At 34.9% G+C, this 19926-nt stretch overlaps 2 protein-coding genes across 5 annotated transcripts in view; one reads left to right on the top strand and one right to left on the bottom strand.

Annotated features, from left to right (window-relative positions):
* LOC140700562 (pleckstrin homology domain-containing family H member 2-like) overlaps positions 1 to 19926 on the top strand; it is a 178016-nt gene that overhangs the window by 6720 nt on the left and 151370 nt on the right. For all 4 annotated transcript variants that reach the window (XM_072973973.1, XM_072973974.1, XM_072973972.1 and 1 more), the window contains exons 2-5: positions 1803 to 1932; positions 10699 to 10761; positions 18230 to 18379; positions 19481 to 19564. In XM_072973973.1, coding sequence (XP_072830074.1) covers positions 1810 to 1932; positions 10699 to 10761; positions 18230 to 18379; positions 19481 to 19564 — 420 coding nt within the window. In that variant the 5' untranslated portion in view covers positions 1803 to 1809. The remainder of the gene's footprint in view (positions 1 to 1802; positions 1933 to 10698; positions 10762 to 18229; positions 18380 to 19480; positions 19565 to 19926) is intronic.
* On the bottom strand, positions 8473 to 9693 carry LOC140700855 (C1GALT1-specific chaperone 1-like protein). Its single transcript, XM_072975743.1, is given in 2 exon segments — positions 8473 to 9131; positions 9134 to 9693. Coding segments are annotated over 2 exon segments (942 nt in total). The 5' UTR covers positions 9642 to 9693; the 3' UTR covers positions 8473 to 8697.

The following is a 19926-nucleotide window of genomic DNA, read 5'->3' as shown; positions in this document are numbered from 1 at the left end:
TAAAACTGTAGAAATTTTACAGTAGAACATAAACAGGTTATTTTAAATGTGGAACAAAATTTGACCAACATGAAATAGACTCTTCTTATTGGTTAAGATAGAGGAGTGTCCCTACATTTCTGGGCAGGGTTTAAGGCTGGTTCAAGGTTTAAGGATGTCCATTTCAGGACTGCTTTTTATTTTTAATATTTCACCTGTGTTTTCTTCCTTGTCCACTCAAAAGCTAGTGAGGAGAGAAATGAAGTAGTAGCAGAATTGAGGAAAAACTTGTGACTGACGAAGTGCCTTATTTACTTCTAAATCATTGATAATAAATGCTGATGTGGGTAATGAAAAGGTCACTAACAATGCTAATATCCTTAGGAAAAATCTCAGAAAACAAAGAAATGAAAAGAGAATGATTTCTAGGCCTACAATAAGTTTCCCTTAAATTACAGCTAGAATTTAAAAGCATCTGGAGGCTTTGAGATGTTGCGGGAGCTGTTAATAAAGTTGTAGCCTTTGTAGAACAGCTGTGCTTCTATTTATTTCTAAATTATTGAGTGATAGTGTAAGTGTTAATGTGAACACCGATTTAAGCACAAAACAATATTTCTGCTAGAAAAATAATCTTTTGCAGATTTTAAAAACTGGTATAGGTTTAGGAAAGGGTTGTATTACACTAAATATTGGGAAAATAAACTTGGTTAATATTTTTGTAAAACAAAAGAACAGAATAGTACACTTCAACTGCATTTCCATCCTGGGTTCTGAGAGTTTTGCTGTCACATGTGTTCCAAAAGTAGGGCTTGGCTTCTCTCTCCAGGAGAGCCATTCCTAATGCAGATTCTGTCAGTTCATTGCAAGGGCAATTCAGAAATACACTATCAAGCCATCTATGAAAATAGCCTGATAAAACATTAACAAACATTTAAAACTACTTTAATGAATCCCAGAGCTAGAAACAGTCGTGCTTTCAAAATCAGGCAATAGTTTTTTGCACTTTTGAATTTCAGAGCCAGTTCCCCTGCCTCTTGGCTTACCCCTGATAGTGCTTCTCCCAGGGATTAATCTCCTCCAAAGGGAAAGTTAATATGGAAAACACTGATTCCAGGTTTGCTTTATGTAGATGATTCCAAATTTTGTATTTATATGTTTTCTCTTCTTGCACCAAATAAAAATTGTGCAAACTTGTCCAGGATCATAATACTTTGCCCAGTTAAATATGCCAAAAGATTTTTGGTTTGAAAGATAGCCTGGACCTGGATAAATTTAGGGTGATGGTGAGGAATAATTATAATATAACTCTAAGCCATAATTGCAACACCGATATGAAGTTTCTTCAGATTATTCTATCATGCTCCTAAATGAATCAAAACTATAACAATTCTGTAAGTTTAAGAACATGGTAAAATTATGAGCTGACAGATTTTTAAAAATTTGTTAAGGAGAGCTTAAATAATGACAGGACTCTGTTTGGTGCTATTATATTGTCCAAAGTGCTGTTGAGAACATCAATATTTAATTTGTTCCTTAAACATACTTATGAAGAAGGATGATTTGTTATTATCACATCTCCCGTTTCCTAGGTTGAAAAAGCTGAGATGTAGAAAGGTTAAAAGTTACACAGAAAGTTTACGTAACCCACTTGGACCTCCAACCCTAGCCTCTTGTCTGTCACCAGTTCTGGAATTTATCTTAGAATTCAAAAAACTTGTGTCTAGATATCATTAGATGGTGACTAGAATGTGTACATTGGGTGATTTAATGAATTCTCTTGAATGCTAATTGGTATTATGCCACTTGAATGCCTTCTTTTCTAGAATAAATATGGCAGAGCTCTCTGAGACAGAAGGACCAGTAGATTGGAAAGAACGATGTGTAGCCCTGGAGTCCCAGCTCATGAAATTTAGAGTTCAAGCAAGCAAGATAAGAGAGCTCTTAGCAGGGAAGGTAAGCTTTTCTCCCTCACCTTTGTTAGTAAACATCAGCTATTTGGGGCCCACTTCATTTGTGTGAAATAGCCCAGTACTTTAGGGAGTAAACATTTCTTAAGTAATGAGTATAATTTAGCTTTTCGTCAGGGATCTGAGGCTGTATTTGGCATATTTTTCTGCCAGTATTAGAATGGATTGGACATTAAGACAAAAAACACTTCTTTGCAAATACTAGTGGAATATGTAAGAATTGTGTATATTTGATGAATGTGGAGTTCATTTATTCCAGAGAGAACAGCTGTAACTTATTTGATTTTATTAGAGAAGTGTGACAGCATTTTGATCTACTAAATGTTTAGGAAAATCACCTTTAAAGTGATTATAGAAGAATGTTCCCTATTGATAGTAGATTGTGTTTATTCTGCATTTGGAAGTATGCCACCTATTTAGGAATTTGTGTTGACTAACTATATATCACTAAACTATCATCTGGGCTAGAATTGAATTAATACAATTATATGCTTCTCTTAATGGTCCTAATCATGTAATTAAAATTTAATTTACGTCATAGGAGGTTTTTTCACATGTATGTGTATAAAACCTATAGATTAACTCATTTTTTATTCATTCAATAAATATTCATTGAGGGCTGATTTTGTGCCAGACCCTGTTCTTAATGCCAAAGTTACATCTGTGAATTAGACAACACATGTTCCTATTTCTGACAAACTTGGATTCTAGACCTGGGCTGTCCAATATGGCAGGCACTAGCCACAAGTGGCTTTTGAGCACTTGAAATGAGTCTAGTTCAACTTGAGATCTGTTGGAAATGTAAAATACACACTGGATTGTAAAGATATAGTATGAAAAAAATAATGTAAAATATCTAATAATAATATTTATATTGATTACATGTTGAAAAGATAATATTTTAGATATTAGATTAAATAGAAAGTTTTAAATTTAATTTTACCTATTTCTTTTTACTTTTTTAACATGGGTACCAGAAAATTTTAAATTATATATACATCTCACATTGTATTTCTGTTGAACAATGCTGTCTGTATGGTTGGATAAATGATACTAATGGTTGTTCAGAACTGATAAAAGAACTTATAGGTGGTTTCTTAAACTCTAGTATGCATAATCTTTTTTGGGTAGAGACTGGTACACATATCACATCTCCAAAAATTGTCTTAAACCTTCCTTTCATTGCTAGCCCAAAATCTCTTAGCACAGAAGAATTCTAATAAAGTCCAGTAAAACATCATTCAGTTCAAACGTTTATATATAGCATCTTAAATTTCTGAGCTTTTGCATCGGTTGGATGGAAAGATTAAAGTTATCCTATTCACTTTGGGTCAGACAGTGACCCAGTAATAGGCTTTGTGGAATGAATTCCCCAATATCAATTTGCTTTCTTTATTGTTATTACAATGAAAACTATAACTTGAAAAGAATTTCCCTGTGAATATCTCCAAGTTGGGGAAGCCTATCCTAACTCAGGGTATATACGTGACTTGTGCTGTTTGCTCCTCTCTATAAAAATCATTTCCCAGGTTATACTCTGATTTGTCTAGTATTTTCCACAATCCCATCCCCCCATGCAATAATTTTGTCAAGATTTCCAATTATAACCTTGTTGCTAAACTTCACGGGCACCTCTGAGGCATCCCAGATGCCCTAGCCTCTCAACAGTTGGCCCACTCTTGACCACAGCCTCCTCCAAATTTTCTTAGTTCCCTTGACTACTGTGCTCTCCTAGTCTCCTTATGGACTTTCTTTATAAGAAGTTATGCTTATTTGGGTTCCAATTAATTGACCTTTAAGTTATAAATTTAATGGCAATATTTTTTTTGTTTGTCAGACTTGTTGCAACAAATTTCTTTGTGAGTGCGCATTTTTTAAATTTTAAAAGTGTCATTTTCTCTGTAAGTAAAATTGTGAATAGTTTTTTGATTACTAATTTATATTATTAGATTTTCTTTGTCAGTGAATGAATATTGAGAGGAATATTATTTCAGAATTGCTGTTTTAGTTGTGGTTTCTTTTTCTTCTTCTTCTTCTTTTTTTTTTTTTTTGGTCTTCTGTATTTTGTAACTGTCTTAAATCTTTTGACAGATCTAAGAGAGGGAATGATTCAGATGTGTTTTATACAGTGGAAACTGGATAAGTATGCCAAGTTACTCATGGTTTCCCAGTAAATATATTCAACACCAAAATGAGAATAATGCTTGTTTCACAGTATTTTCTGTTATATTCCATTATGAAATGTTTTTCTCTGGATTAAAGATTATTTTTGGTACTCAGCCATGTTTTAATAAACATACCAAATATTGATTTATTATGTACCATGCACTTTATAGGTAGGATTTATTTAATTCTTATAACGACCTATGAAGTAAGAAGCTTTATTGTTCCCATTTTATAAATTTGGAAACTGATGTTTTCTATGTGCCTGGCAATCTTCTAAGTGCTTTATGTGTATTAACTCTTTAATCCTTATAACAAGCATGTGAGGTAGGTACAAATATTATTCATATTTACACAGGAGGAAACTAAGGTACATGAAAGTTATTTAACTTGTCTGATTCATGCTGAAATGTAAGTAATGGAGCCAAGATTTGAAAATAGGCATTTTGTTTGTTTTTAGAGCCTGAATGCTTAGCCATCACCCTATATGGCATCTCTAATCTAGTTTTATTACCACATACCTTGCTTTCTCTGATATTCTTACTTACTCATCCGTTCTGTCTTCTCCTATTCTGTCACACAATGTATAAATCCATCTCTGCTTGGCAGCAGGTGTCTGTGTAAGTTAAGATGTGCGTATGTATGCAGTAATAGCAGTTTACATAATAGTACATATTTTCCAAGGCAAACCGTATTGCATTGCTTCTGCATGCCAGCTTGAGTCAAATATTGCATTCTAGAGGCTAGTCTGATCCCATCCATACATAGCCTTTGGTTTTGCATTAGAACCATTTTGCCTCACAGCTTCTTCCTAACAGTTCTCCATACCTTCCCCTGGGTGGATGCAGGCCTAAGGCGGAAGATTCTTGAGAGCATACTCATTTGATTCTTCAGCTCTTTGCAAGAAACTCTGTCCAACTTTTCCTATCTGCTATAGTTCTTATTTTCAACTCTGTTTTCTTGGCTCTGACTATAGATAGCTAACACTAGGTGCCAACTATGATTCCTAAGCCTGGACTACAGCCATTAACTGGTTTAAACCCCACATTAACTCTATGAGATAACTATTGTCACCCCCAGTTTCAAGATGTTGACATGAAGGCTAAGAGTATCCGAGTAGTGTACCCAGTGTCGCACAGCCAACAACAGCAGAGCTGACATGAAACCTTAGCTCTTTCACGCTTTTTTGTGTGATGCAGCTAAAAGAGTGCCTGGCACATAGAAGTGTATCCTTCTGCCTGGACACACTGGTTGAGTGTACAAGGAGATGATTTAAACCAGTAACTATAGATTGATGGGAGACATCTTTCTGGATTTTTTAAGGAAAAATGTGTGAAAGGATCTCAGAGTGATTTTTTTTTATAATTAAAGGTGGATTTCAATTATATGCCCCTTATATATTTTTGGAGATGTATTAGGAGAATACATTATGGATTTTTTTAAACTATTTTTTCACCTATTTGGTTTTTTCCATCACAATTTCCAAGTAACTTTGAATATTGAAGCTTGTGAAGAAAAAGGCCTTATTGGAGTCTTGGGCAAATTCTGCTGTAAGTGGGAGAGGTCTTTAGAGGAATTTAAGGAATGGTGTTGGAAATATCTCTAGTATGCCAAACATAAACTCTTCAGGGAAGCTGAGATTTAAGTAGTTTTCCTACTTTACAGTATTACTAGTTCATTTTCTGAGTCAGGGAGGGAAAGAGAAAGTTTCTTTTTCAGTTGAAGTGAATGTAATTTCCTATGGGTTAGATTTTCAGTGAAAAGGAAAAGGTGAAAAGTATGAAGAATTCTCCCTTTCAGCATGGCCCACATAACCTAAGGCTGCCTCTACCTGATACAGCATTTCTGTCTGGAGTCCCTGCCACTTGACCTTCCTCTTGTGGTATGTTTCCCCTGAGGTGGTGTAGGATTCTCTTCTGGGAATAATGAGTCCCTAGGCAGCATGGTATTTGCTTTCATATAACAGTCCTGTCAAATCGCAAGTATCTTTTCTTGTAACATCCTTGTCTGGTTTTGGAATCAGAGTAATGCTGGCCTCACAAAAAGAGTTTGGAACAGTTCCCTGCTCTTCTATTTTTTTTTTTTTTGGAATAGTTTGAGAAGGATTGGTATTAACTCTTTGAATGTTTGACAGAATTCACCAGTGAAGCCATCTGGTCCTTGACTTTTTTGTTTGTTGGGAGGTTTTTGATTCCTGACTCAATCTCCTTACTGCTAATTGTTCAGATTTTCTGTTTCATCATGATTCAGTCTTGGTAGGTTGTATGTTTCCAGAAATGTATCCATTTCTTCTAGGTTGCCCAAATTATTGACATATAATTATTTATATTGGTCTTTTATGATCCTTTGGACTTCTGTGGTATTAGTGATCATATCTCCTTCATTTCTGATTTTGTATTTTGAGTCTTCTCTCTTTTTTTCATAGTAAGTCTAGCTAAAGTTTTGTTAGTTTTGTTTATTTTTTTTCAAAGAATTGTCTCTTAGGTTCATTGATATTATCTACTGTCTTTTTAATCTCTATTTCATTTATTTTTGCTCCAATCTTTATTATTTCCCTCCTTCTACTAACTTGGGGTTTCATTTGTTCTTTTTCTAGTTCCTTGAGGTGTAAATATAGGTTGTTTATTTGAGACTTTTCTTGTTTCTTGAGGTAGCATTTATTGCTGTGAACTTCCCACATAGAATTGCTTTTACAGCATCCCATAGATTTTGGTATCTTCCATTTTCATTTTCATTTGTCTCAAGGTATTTTTTTAAATTTCTCTTTTGATTTATTCTTTGACCCATTTGTTTTTTGGTAGCATGTTGTTTAATCTCCACATACTTGTGAATTTCAAGTTTTTTTCATGCAATTAATTTCTAGTTTTATACCTTTGTTGTCAGAAAAGATGTTTGATATGATTTCAGTCCTCTTAAATTTATTAAGACTTGTTTTCTGACCTAACATGTGATCTCTTTAAATACATCTGAAATCATAATAAATGTTTTCTATTTCTATATATCATGTAGATGGAGTTTTCTTTACCTATCCCCTCCCATGCTTTTTTTTCCCTCTCTGATACTTTGGAAGCTATAAACTGAATTTCTGTTCTTTTAAGTAGTTATTCTTAACTCTTTTTAAAAAGAAAGGTCAGCAAAAATACTTTATACTCTAACAGTAGAATTTGAAACTGAATATGGCAAGGAAATATTAGGGAGTTGGTGATAATTACCAAAAAAAAAAAAAACTATATATAGGGTAGTATTGTGGTGGGAGTTTGGTGAGGGAAAGAACAGGAAGCCAATAGCAATGGAGAGCTGAGTATCAAAAACAGAATCTGCTGAAGCTGTTAGGATGGCCAGCACTGACTTTTCTTTAGAGAGCACTTTAGAAAATGGGCATTTTCTAAAATAAATAATGGCACCTTTAGTCAAAGTTTTCAAGCAAGCTCTTGGAATGTAGGTAATTATTCAGCTTTGATGAATACTAGAAGATGCTAAATATTGTACAAGTCCATTAGAAGCTATCGAATGGAAAAATGTCAGGCAACCAGAAAGACTTCAATCATCCCATCTTGTCTTAGAGAGAACTAATGGTTTTTACAACATCACCATAAAACTACTTACTTTAAAAGCCTCAGGTAGTGTGGGGATGTGTTGAGATAGGCTTTGCTAGAATCACATTTTAGGTAGGATGATAAATACAACCAAAGGAAATCTTTCAGTTGTAGTAACAATTTAGCCTTCAACAACTCCTTAGTCTGCCATGGATTTGCAATAGCAGCAGACTTTTAATTTATAATATAGATGTGTTTTCATAAAAATAAAGAATACAGATATGTTTTACATATAAATATGTTTTAAAGGCTAAATCCAAAATGGCACTGTGTCACTTCCACTGCATTCTGTGGGTCAAGGCAAGTCACAAAGCCTTCCCAGTTCAGGAGAAGAGGCAGTAAACCTCATCTCTCAATGAAAGAGGTGGCAGAAAGAAAGTTAATTGGCAGTAGTAAAAATAACGTTCCTTCTTATAGGCACAGTACTTGACAGATGTAATTTCATTCAATAATCTATAATACGTTAAATACCTCCTATGTATAAAGATTTGTATTAGGGTATGTAACAGTGAAGCAAACAGACAAGGCTACTGTCCTCATTGTTACCACTAGAAAGCAAACATTTCAGAAAGAGAAACCTGACTATATTTGTATGGTCCTTGTTTTGGCTGCTATGACAAAATACCACAGACTCTAGTTTATAAACAACAGAAATTCATTTCTCACAATTCTGGAGTCTGGAAGTCTGAGATCAGACTGATATGTAAAGTGAGACATATGTAATTAAAAATTTTCTAATAACATTAATGAAAAAGAAACAGATGGAATTAATTTTAATATTATGTTTTATTTAATGCATCATATTCCAAAGGATTATCATTTCAATGTAGGTCACTATGAAAAATTACTCAAGCTTTTACACTTTTTGTAATAGGTTTTCAAATAATATATTATTGAGTGAAGTGTGTAGTTTACACTTACACCACATCACAATTTGGACTAGCCACATTTCAAGTGCTCTTGGACAGCACAGTTCTGTTACTCCCCAGCCCTCAGTCATTTTCTGAACCATTTGGAGGCAAGAAAATCAGCGTGTCATTGAAATAATGTCCAAATGCCCTGAGCCGATACACACCGTACATCATTACTGTCATCTTTTGGGGAGTCAGTCCACTAAAAGTAACAGCCATATCTGAACAGCAGCCTTCTACTACTGGCTGACGGTTATTAGACATTGTCTCTCTAATAAGATGTGCAATTGGTTTTGTATTAAATATAGCTCTTCCTTCAGAATCCTCTGCATTTTCTGCAAGAACTCCCACATATTTCAGGCAGACTGCCAGCTGCATATCTGCAGATAACTCCCAAAAGGCCCTTTGCTCTGCACACTTTTTAGTCTTATTAAGAAAGCTGTTAAGTCTTTTCAGAGCCTCCATACTTAAGACAGTTCCTCCTTTCATAGTCACATATTTGAGGTCGCCAGATTTGCAATGTGACCCAGGTAGAAAGGTTGTGATGCGTCCTTAGTAAACAGAAGATACTTTAAATTTTCAATGACAGCAAATGTAGTTGGGTGTGCAAGAAAGAACCAGCTGTAGTTGTCCCCATGCTTTTCAAAGACATGTTGGTAAGTTTTCCTCATCTGTGTCCACTTGTCATTTTCTTTATTAAACAAATTATCATTTTTAGTATTGTAGAGCTCTGCTTTGTCACAGTGTTTGGTCCAAGTCTCTTTCAGTACAGCCCAATAATGCTCATCATTGGATTCTCCAAGGATGATACAGTAAATACGGATATTTTTGCTAAGCTCCATGCGTTGCGCTTCGGAAATGTTTAAGAAATCTTTTGTGTTAGGTAGGCGGAGGTGATGATGCTCGTGGTCTTGAGTTCTACCTCTGTGTCGCATGTTAATTTGCCCAAACATAGTTATAAAAACACAGCAAATGCTCCCAACCAGCATACCGTTAAAAAATGATACACCTGTAGCGGAAACCATCTTTCAGGCGTTGAGGACAGCTCGCGTGGGTCAAACGCAGCCACAGGTGGAATCTATTGCCCAAGCCGTCCGGAGCCAGTGGCTACGCTCCCTGCGGGCCGCTCTAGCTGCCTGGGGCCACTTCTTGGTGGTTTCGAGAAGGGGGCGGGGCGGGGCCAGCGTATCGGCTATGGGGTGGTACCCAGAGTTACCCAGATTCCTGTGAGTTTGAGATGCTCTAGAAGTTCTGGGCGTCTGGGAGTATCTACCAACAATAAAACTGATAATGAACACAGATCAAGCCACAGACGGCTTGGGCTGACCAGACTTTAACACTCAGAAAAAACGAATTTGAAATTTAGTTTTACATCACGGTTGTGTATTCAGTATTTGGTTCACACCTCTTATGTTAATCTGCATTGGGTCCTTCATAAGACTTTTGTTTATTTTACTTGTAATATTCATTTTAGTATTTTACTTTAAATCTCTGAACTTCTTATTCTCCACAGAACTTAAAAAAAAGAACAAACAACTTTTACATTCTCTGTGCCCTATGCGTTTGTGGACGTTTGTGGGTTTATTTAGAGTCTCTTCTGTACTGTTTCCATCACAATCTATAAGAATTAAAACTACTTAGTTGTGACTTAAACATCCCATCTATGGAGATTATGAGAATACACCACTTTCTGATATCATTGGGACTTTTTTTTTTTTTGAAGTATAATCAGTTTACAATGTTGGGCACTGGGACTTTATGATCAACAAATCAAAATAGGACTTTGAGGTCTTACTATTCTCTTAGATTTAATTATAATTCTTAATACTATTGCCCAGTAATTTCTAACATACAGTCCAATGAAGAAAATTCTATTGATGAAAACTCATGTAGTACATATTACATTGTATTAAAAGAATAAAACCTTTGGTTTTTTTTTTGATCAGTTTAAAAATATACGCTGAAAGAGCCTTCAGTGTGTTAAATTGTATGCCATTCGCATCCACTGAACTACTTTAAATATTCTTAAAGAATTCCAAAAGGGAAATATGAAATTTTAAAATATTTTCCCCTACTTTACAGATGCAGCAGCTTGAGAGACAAGTTATTGATGCTGAGCGTCAAGCAGAAAAGGCTTTTCAACAGGTAGGATATTATTTTATTGACAAAATTGTTTTCTGCCTCTACCAGTGTAAACATTGTTTTGCCCAAAACAGTCTCCTGAAAGTAGTCTTCAGCCCTCCTGTTCATCGTATCATGTTGACTGTTCATGAGCTGGATTCATAGAGAAAATTGAGACTCTAACATCATTTTGCTCCATGACAAATTTTCAAAAGGACAAAAATGCTTCCATCAGGAAGTTTTATCTTACTTCTGAAAAAATCAAATGTGACTTTTATCCCTAACCGTAATGAAATTTTATGTGTAAATATGTTCAAGGCAGCCTTACTTATAGTAATAGAGTTGGAAATAATATGAATGCTGTATTGTAGGACAAAGAGTAAGTGAACTGTGTCTACTCCATGAAATGTTAAAGAACCATTAAAATAATTATTACAAAGTATATATACAAATAAGGAAAAATGCGTAGAGTGACATTAGGAAAAATATACACAAAATTTTATACTTAATATGCTAATAGGTATGGAAGAGAAAAGTCAAACCTAAGAGTTAAAAAAAGCTATTAGGAAACACCCAAAATTTAACAGGTTTGTGGAATTATGGATGATTGGGTTTTTTCTTCTATATTTTTATACTTTCTAGTGTTTGTTTTGGTACTACTTTTATTTAAAAGTAATGTTTTAGTAAGTCAGTTAACCCTTTCTGAGCCTTGACAACAGTATAGTGGTTAAATGAGTGGCTTGGATGAGCCCACCAGCCTTAAAGTTTGTCTAAGGAGCCTAAATTGATAACCTCACATTTTATGAAAAAGATTCAGTCAGGAATTTCGAAAGTTTTAAATACAAAAGTATTTATTCCAAGAAGTGTATATTAAATTTCTTATACTTACTCTGAGGTTTTAATGTTTCTTTCCTTCAATTTGAGTAGTACCAAATCTTGTTTTCACCTAAAAAATTTTAATTTTATACAGGAGATTGTTTTAGTGGCCTGACAAATTTCTAAATAAACCCAATATAACCTAACACTTGATTTTCTTAAATTAGTTATTCTTGAGGAGCTTAAAACCTTGTTATGCAAAATTTCACACACTACAAGAGTAGAGAAAATAGTATAATGAACCCCTATCGTCAACTTCAACAGTTAGTTGACTCACTGTTAGTCTATCCCTCCACCCACCTGCTTGCTCCCCAACCCTACAATGGGTTATTTTGAAACAAATCCTAGATAACATATCATTCCACCCATGAGTATTGCAGCAACTCATCTAAAAATAAAGACTTAAAAATCGTAACTACAGTGCCATCACCACACCAGGAAATTACCAATAATTCTTTAAAACTTCAAGTATAGGTTTTGCTACAAGTACTAGTAGCAATTAAGGATGTATACTTTGCTTGTTTTTTTTGTATTTTATATTCTTTAGCTGATGGGACCAAATAGTAATATTTCTACTTATATCTATAAAAAGCCAATAATTAATAGTAAAGTCATGAAAGATCACCTATGTTCTAAAAGAGAGACTCCTATGTTTATGTCTCTCTATGCCAAGTGTGTTTTTCTGTAGTGGGCCCTATATGTGTGTCCCTGCTCAGCCCCACGCCTTGCTGCACACGTTTGCATTTTGTCCACCTCTCTGACTTTCATGTCTCCTTCCTTATCTTTCCCCTTCTGACTCTGGCCTTCCCTGTTGACATCTCTCTTTATCTGTACCCATGGCTGTCTCCGTACGTCTGTCTGCTCTTCCCTAGCTTTCCCTTCCCTTCCCTTTCTCTCTTTTAACTGCCCATATTATAGGAAAAAAAGGAAAGAAATTCAGGATGATTTTGCCTTTTCTTAAAGTTCTGAATTCACATATGCAGCAAATGTGTTTAGCTCTGAAAATTAAACTAAGTTTAAGTATTTTTTTTTGTGATTTTTATTCCCCCACCCCTCTGGTTCCCTGGATCTTAACAGAAAAAAGGAATCCCCATTCCCAATTCAAGCAAAGCATGGCAGTTTGTAAGCTATCAGGGCCCAACCACTGATCTTGATAAGTTAACAGGAAGAATTTCTTCTTTGAAGCTGTCTTTTGAGGATATCAGGTGTAAAGTTATTTAATTCTATGTGCTACATTTTTAAGCAAAAAGATACAATGATTGGTTGTTTATGCATACTGCCTTAAATCAACACTCTCCCCCCTCCCCACCATAAAAGAATGAAAACTACAAATCTCCCAGAGCTTCCATATAATTTAGGAAAATTTGTAGATATTTCTTTTTGTCACAACACTTTAAGTTTATACAGTATCTGTTTTGCTATGCTTTAGAATAATTTTTTTCTTAAATATTTCATAATGATTCTAAAAGTTAACAGGAAATATAAACAGAGAGCAGATGAATTCTAAGGCACTGATTATATTACCTTTTTTTTGCCTTTGCAAGACTAAGTAACTATTTTTAATTTAGAGCAACTGAATCCTTTGCTATCTTTAACAGTTTCCATGGGACTGTGACTTATCTGCTGTTTATGTTACTTAAATTCAGCTTGTCCTTTGTCATTGAGCCATATCGTAAGACTTAAACTGTATTTATATTAACCAAGAAAGAATGTTTCACCACTAAAAGCAATAGTCAGCTGAAACCAGCTCGACTCTACACTTTAGCTTTGTACATTTTTCTCCTTGTTTATTAATGGGTGGGTGTCACCTGCATAACCATGAAATCAGTTCTTTATAGAACAAAGAAAATCACACATTCTTCCAGAGAAATCTTGGCAGTCTTTATACTTAACGCTGCAGTATGTTTTTATTGTTGTTCGCAATTCTGAAAGCACTATGTGCAAATCAACCCAGTACTACTTAGGAGAACTCTTGTGAGGCAGAGAAGTGGCAAATAGCACATTTGAGAGATACTGATACACAGGATTCCTTCTCAAGTATCTGATTAGGTGTTTACTCCAGTCTAATACACTAATTTATGTTAATCAGAGAGGGGTAGATAATTTCCTCTGTAGAAGTTTGGTTTTCATTCTGTCCTTCTGGGCTCAATCCCTTGTCTGTATTTGATTCAGGTTTGGTAGGAGCTGGATTTAAATTTCCCTCTGACCATTCTAATATGTGAGCTAATCTGCCTTTTGTAAAGTTGGTTTTTAGTAGTATCCAAGTCATTTTTGGTTCTTAAAAAATGTTAACTATTCAACCATCCTAACATCCAAGACCTTGTGATGTTTTGCTTCATTGCGTAGAAACCTACTTGATCCACCACAGTTCCTTTTCACCTTCAGGGAGAATGGTTCTGACCCGACTGCATAAATTATGGAACACTCTGCCAAAATAATGATGTTTAAAATATGATCAGAATGATTAATTAATTTGCAATAAATTTCGAATAACTGGAAGACGATCTGGGATTCAAAATACTCTTAACAATTTCTTTCTGCATTGTATTTTGGAATGATTAAGTATCTTTGTCATATCATTGCATTGCTTATATAGAAATTGAAACTTTCAACCACCACTCAGAAATATAGTCACATCTTGATTACCTGTAGTGAGGGAGGGAGGAATGAGATTAGAAATGGGAAGAAGGAAATATGGATGTGGGCAGTTACAATGGGAACAATATTTGCAGATCCTGCTTTCTCCTGCATAGGCAAGATAGTGGAAAATAGCATTAGGAGTTGTGTCAGGATCCCCAAGACTACCTTCAGGTTTAATGATTCACCAGGAGGACTCTTAGAATCCCGGAAAGCTGTTATACTCATGGTTGTGGTTTATTACAGTGAAAGGATACAGATTAACAACGAAGGGAAAATGTACATAGGACAGAGTCCAGGAGACACCAGGGAGGAGCCTCCAGTTATCCTCTCGCAGTAGGGTTGCACAGGGATGCACTTGCTCCTCCCATCTGTGGTGTGTGATAGCATATACAAAGTATCGCGAACCAGGGATGTTCTGCCGAGCCCAGGTGTCTGGGGATCAGTCCAGTAGGAACGGAATGCGTGTGTAACCCACCTTAGCTACACAGTCTTCAGCTCCTTCAGAGGTCAAACTGATACAGAGTGACCCATGATCCAGGTAAATGAACAAAAATGGCATTCACCATAAATCACATTGTTAGCATAAATTGTCTGGTGTGGCCCAATATCTTGGATATATAAAAACAGCCTTATCAAATGGAATATTCCAAGGGTCAGAGGTTAGTTCCCAGGAGACAGTAACGGGCCAGTTCCTTTTTTGAAATATTCAGGCTTTGAGCACCCCAAGTCTGCTGAGTTAACCCTTCACTTCACAAGAGCTCAAAATCAACGAGGCTTTCGGGAAGTGGCTGAGGAGCGTGCCGAGGTGGTGGATGTAACGAGAGGATCTCCTGGAAGTAGAGGAGAAGGGTAGCCTGAAAATACAAAACATTCCTCACCAGAGGATATCCACGTGTAGATAATTGCAAGAGTGTAGTTAACAACTAATTTGAATTTGTAGGTGTTTGTTAATTGACCATTCTCCGAGCAGTTAATATTTTTATATAGGTTCAAGTTAAATGAGTGGGAAAAGATCTGGCCTGTTTTCTGTGTACTTGTGGTGAGACATTTTTAAAGGCTGCTTGGTTTTTCTGTAGGCCTCTTAGCGTCTATAGACCTCTTATTCACACTAATTGCCAAGGAAGGCTGGTGAATCCTGTGGAATTTTGTCTGAATAGGACCAGTTGGTCAGAAGGTTGCCTGTAACTACTTTGTGTTCTGTCTCCCTAAGAGATTTTTCCACCTTTGTCAATATTTTTCTTGCCCAGGAAAATTGTTTATCTTAAAGTAATAGTCTAAGTAAGCAGTTGCACCAGGCAAAGATGCAGCCAAGGAGCCCTGACTGTAGCATCCGTTCATAAAATGAGAACACTTTTCAGATTGACTATGTTTTTCAGGGAAAAAGAGTACTCACAAATCATAATTTTTCAGGTCTGCAGGCCTTTTTAAAGCAATAATAGGGCAATTCTATGTGGCAGTCCAATGTCTGTAAGGTGGCTTGCTCCAACTTAATAAAAGGAGACTGTAGGTGTAGGTCTGGTATTATTTCCTTTTATTCTTATTTAGTTAATTCTGTTTTTCTTAAGGTATATGATCTATTACTCTATGCCTGGAGGAGAACTACCATTTTGCACTTGGTCTCAGCTCTTCTTTCCCAGCTTCCACAGCTACAGGAAGCCCTGCATGGAACTGGCTATACTCTCTTAAGACTGACCCTTGGTATTTACTGTCCAGCTCTCTGTCCTGCTCTGGCTGTTCTTCATGACAGCATCTCTGATATAGACCTTTGTCCTCCATTCTCTTGGTCTGCAGTTCCTGCAGAAAGCCTGCTATATTATATTTAAAAATCTAAATCCTAAGATAACTTAAAATTATCATTTGGATAGTGGAATATGTTTTTTCTCCTCTTTTTTGGACCTACTTTTATTTTCATTTTTTCTAGCCACGTGGGTGGTATTTAAATAGGATACTTTTGGCATTTGAGTTGAATTTACATTTGTGCAGTGAACCCACGGATGAAACCTTGTATTCATGGTTAAAAAAACAAAACCAAACTCACCTTAACACCTTCCTTCTAGGAGCCCTCATTAGTCAAGTATTTTTGAGCTTTAAGTAAGTTCATTGTGATTTTTCAGAGGTGTTTAAATAGTTAAAGATTTTTCATCTTAACGATCAACTTTAATTTCTCAAATAGCTTTACATATTTTTCTTCTTTGCCCCCTTTAATGTAAAACATTGCTGAAATTGCATTCTCATCTATTTGAAATGTATAGAATAAAAGTCTTAATATTGTGTACTGTGCTCAGTGCTTTATTTTCTTTCTTATTGTCATTAACATGTCACACTTCCCTTCAAAGCTTTCATGTGCCCAAATGTGTTCTGCAGAAGATCCAAGCAGAACCAGTTCATCTTAGATTTTATAATCGAGGCACCAAACTCCCAGCCATACAGTGATCTCCTTTATCTTGTTTTATTTTCCCCATTCTCCTGATTACATTCTGTAACATACTGTATGATTTTTATGTCTTTACTGTATCTGTGATCTCTCTTACCCACTAGAATGTAATTTCAATGCAAACAGAGATTTGGGGGGTCTATTTTATTCACTGGTGTCTTCCCAGGATCTGGAATAGACCTGACACTTGGAAGGTATTCATTGAATATTTATTAAATTATTGAATCAATAAATCCTCAAGGAATGCACTCTCTTACCTATATTTTGACTCTTACACTCTTTTGCTTTCTATGATTTTATCATTGAGGATTTAAGGTTCTTTTGTTTTCCTTTAGCTTTGCATTGCATATGTGTATCTTTTTCATCTAAATTCAAAATTTTTCCCCAATATGTGTTATTATATTGGGTCATCCAACCTGAGTTTTATCGCACCACTGACCTTCTTTACTTGATATTCTTACTTCGTTTAAATATGAAAAAATGAGGGCTGGAAACTTTCTGATTCTATGCTTGTATGAAATACTTTGCATATTATCATTGCTCTACTTAACATGTACATTTCTTTACATATAGCAATATCTGAGAATCTTTTTTTTGAAGTATAGATGATTTACTGTTTCAGGTGTACAGCAAAGTGATTCAGCTATGCAGACAGCTATATGTTCTTTTTTAGATTCTTTTCCATTATAGATTATTGCAAGATATTGAATATAATTCCCTGTGCTAGGCAGTAGGTCCTTGCTGTTTATCTATTTTATATATAGTAGTGTGTATCTGTTAATCCCAAATTCCTAATTTGTCCCTCCCCTCTTTCCCCTTTGGTAACTGCAAATATGCTTTCTGTGTCCATGAGTCTGTTTCTGTTTTGTAAATAAGTTTATTTGTATCATTTTTTTAAACTCCACATATAAGTGATATCATATATTTGTCTTTGTCTTTGATTTCACTTCGTATAATAATCTCTAGGTCTATTCATCTTGCTGCAAATGGCATTATTTCATTCTTTTTGTGGCTGAATAATATTCCATTTTTTTTTATCCATTTATCTGTTATTGGACATTTAGGTTGCTTCCATGTCTTGTCTATTGTAAGTAGTGCTGCTATGAACATTGGGGTGAATTCTGAGACTCTTATGTAGCCTTATGCATCTCAGAGGTAACACCACTTGGCAAAATAATCTTCAGACTTTATAATTGTTAAATACATTAAAACTTGCAGTTCATAGATAAACAACAGGTTTCTCCTGTATAGCACAGGAAACTATATTCAATATGTTGTAGTAACCTATAATTAAAAAAATATGAAAACGAATATATGTATGTTTATGTATGACTGGAACATTGTGCTATACACCAGAAACTGACACAACATTGTAAACCGACTATACTTCAATTAAAAAAAAACAAAAATTTGCTGTTCAGCATTTCCCTTTTATGATGACACTTTTTAGGAATCTATTTAATGTTTAAGTAAAATTCTAAATTTAATACTATGATAAATTAAGTACATGCATAATTTAAATATTTTATGCTCTGACTTTAGGTACAAGTTATGGAAGAGAAATTAAAAGCAGCTAATATTCAAACCAGTGAATCAGAGACAAGGTTGTATAAAAAGTGTCAAGATCTGGAAACCCTAATACAGGAAAAAGATGACATCATTCAAAACTTGGAACTGCAACTTGAAGAGCAGGTTAGGAAAAATTTGATCATCAAAGAGTTCTAAATATGTGCATTCATTTACGCATAATAGCAAAGATTAAAAAGAGAGAGCCTAAATTTAGATCAGAAATCTTACTTATTTGGTTAACCCATAGAATTTCATCACATCTGTTGGTGAAAGGTGCAAGTTAAAGTGACATCCACTTCAAGTCCGGGGTGATTCCAAGGAAGCATCTACTGCTTTTTGGATGTGACAATACTCCTTAAGTTGAAAATGCTTGGTTATCAGTGGGCATTTATGTCTGTAAAATGTTTGAAACAAATATTTGCTTTAGATTATTAGAGTGTTGGAAATGTTTATAGAACATTAAAATTTAAATATATGTTTGACACTAATCCTTCTTAGAAGTGCGTACACTATTGACATCAAGTATAGTATTTAGTTTATTCTTAAAAATGTTTTTAGGAAAATTTTCATTAGGGTTATTTACTTAGAAGATCATTTAGCATCACTAAGTATAACCACTATAAAGTTGTTAAATGTTTAATCATTTATTTTCAGTATTTTTAAAATTTCTCTGAGGGGATCAGCATTCCTTTAGATCAGTGGTTTTCAGCCTCAGCCCACCCACTGAGATTTATATGATAGTCATATTCCCAGTGGTTTTGTGACCATGACCAGAATTAAAAATTGGTAGATGTGAGCTAGAGTTTCTCAGTCTTTATTTTTTCTCGATCTTTTAAAACTAGCACTCCAGGGGAAAATAAGCCATACCCCAGAGGAGATTCTCATTCTCCCCTCCCTGCTCTGGTTGACTGCTGTTCCACTGTCCTCAACCCCAGACCATTTCCAGAAATGGTTTATTTTGTTTATTAAAGTCTCTGGATTGATTTCAGTGTATGATCTTTCAGAGAAAGAGAATAGCAGATGTTAAAACTAGAAATATTTGTGTATGCCTTTATTACTGTATCTGCTGACAATCATTCTCATTTTTTCCTGTTTGGTAATGTGAAGGTAGATGTTTTAACTTGGAAAGAGTTTGTAGTGAACTTGCCTTTTATATCTATGATGTAACATTTCCAGACCAGTGAGCTTATGTTTCAACTAAACAAACTGCTAATGTTATTTCAGAAACACATAAGGATTCAAGAAGCTAAAGTAATAGAAGAGAAAGCAGCTAAGATCAAAGAATGGGTAACAGTTAAGTTGAATGAGGTATTTATTGCCATATCTGTCTTTTCTTTACCTTTTGGTTCTTTTGAATAGAAAAGTCATCAGAAAATCTGAATGAAACAAAATTCTGATCAGTTGGTGGTGCTGCTGGCTTTTGGTAAATGTGAGATAGATAGCTATCATTTTAATGTATTTCTAAAATTAAAAACATTGATAGACTTGTGGTAATCAGTATTAAGTACCCTCATTCTGATTAGTTGACTTTAGTTCTCATTAGTTAATATTAAATAGAGAATATATGTGTATATCTCATAAAATTAATGTATTCAGTATCTGAGAAATACACATTATTTAGTTTATATGGCAGATTAAATGCTGGAATAACTTGGTATTTTACTGTGGAA

This window comes from Vicugna pacos, chromosome 13, assembly GCF_048564905.1.
Source record: "Vicugna pacos chromosome 13, VicPac4, whole genome shotgun sequence".
Lineage (NCBI taxonomy): Eukaryota > Metazoa > Chordata > Mammalia > Artiodactyla > Camelidae > Vicugna > Vicugna pacos.
The sequence above is the reverse complement of the archived record's forward strand: the minus strand, read 5'-3'. Positions and strand labels throughout refer to the sequence as shown.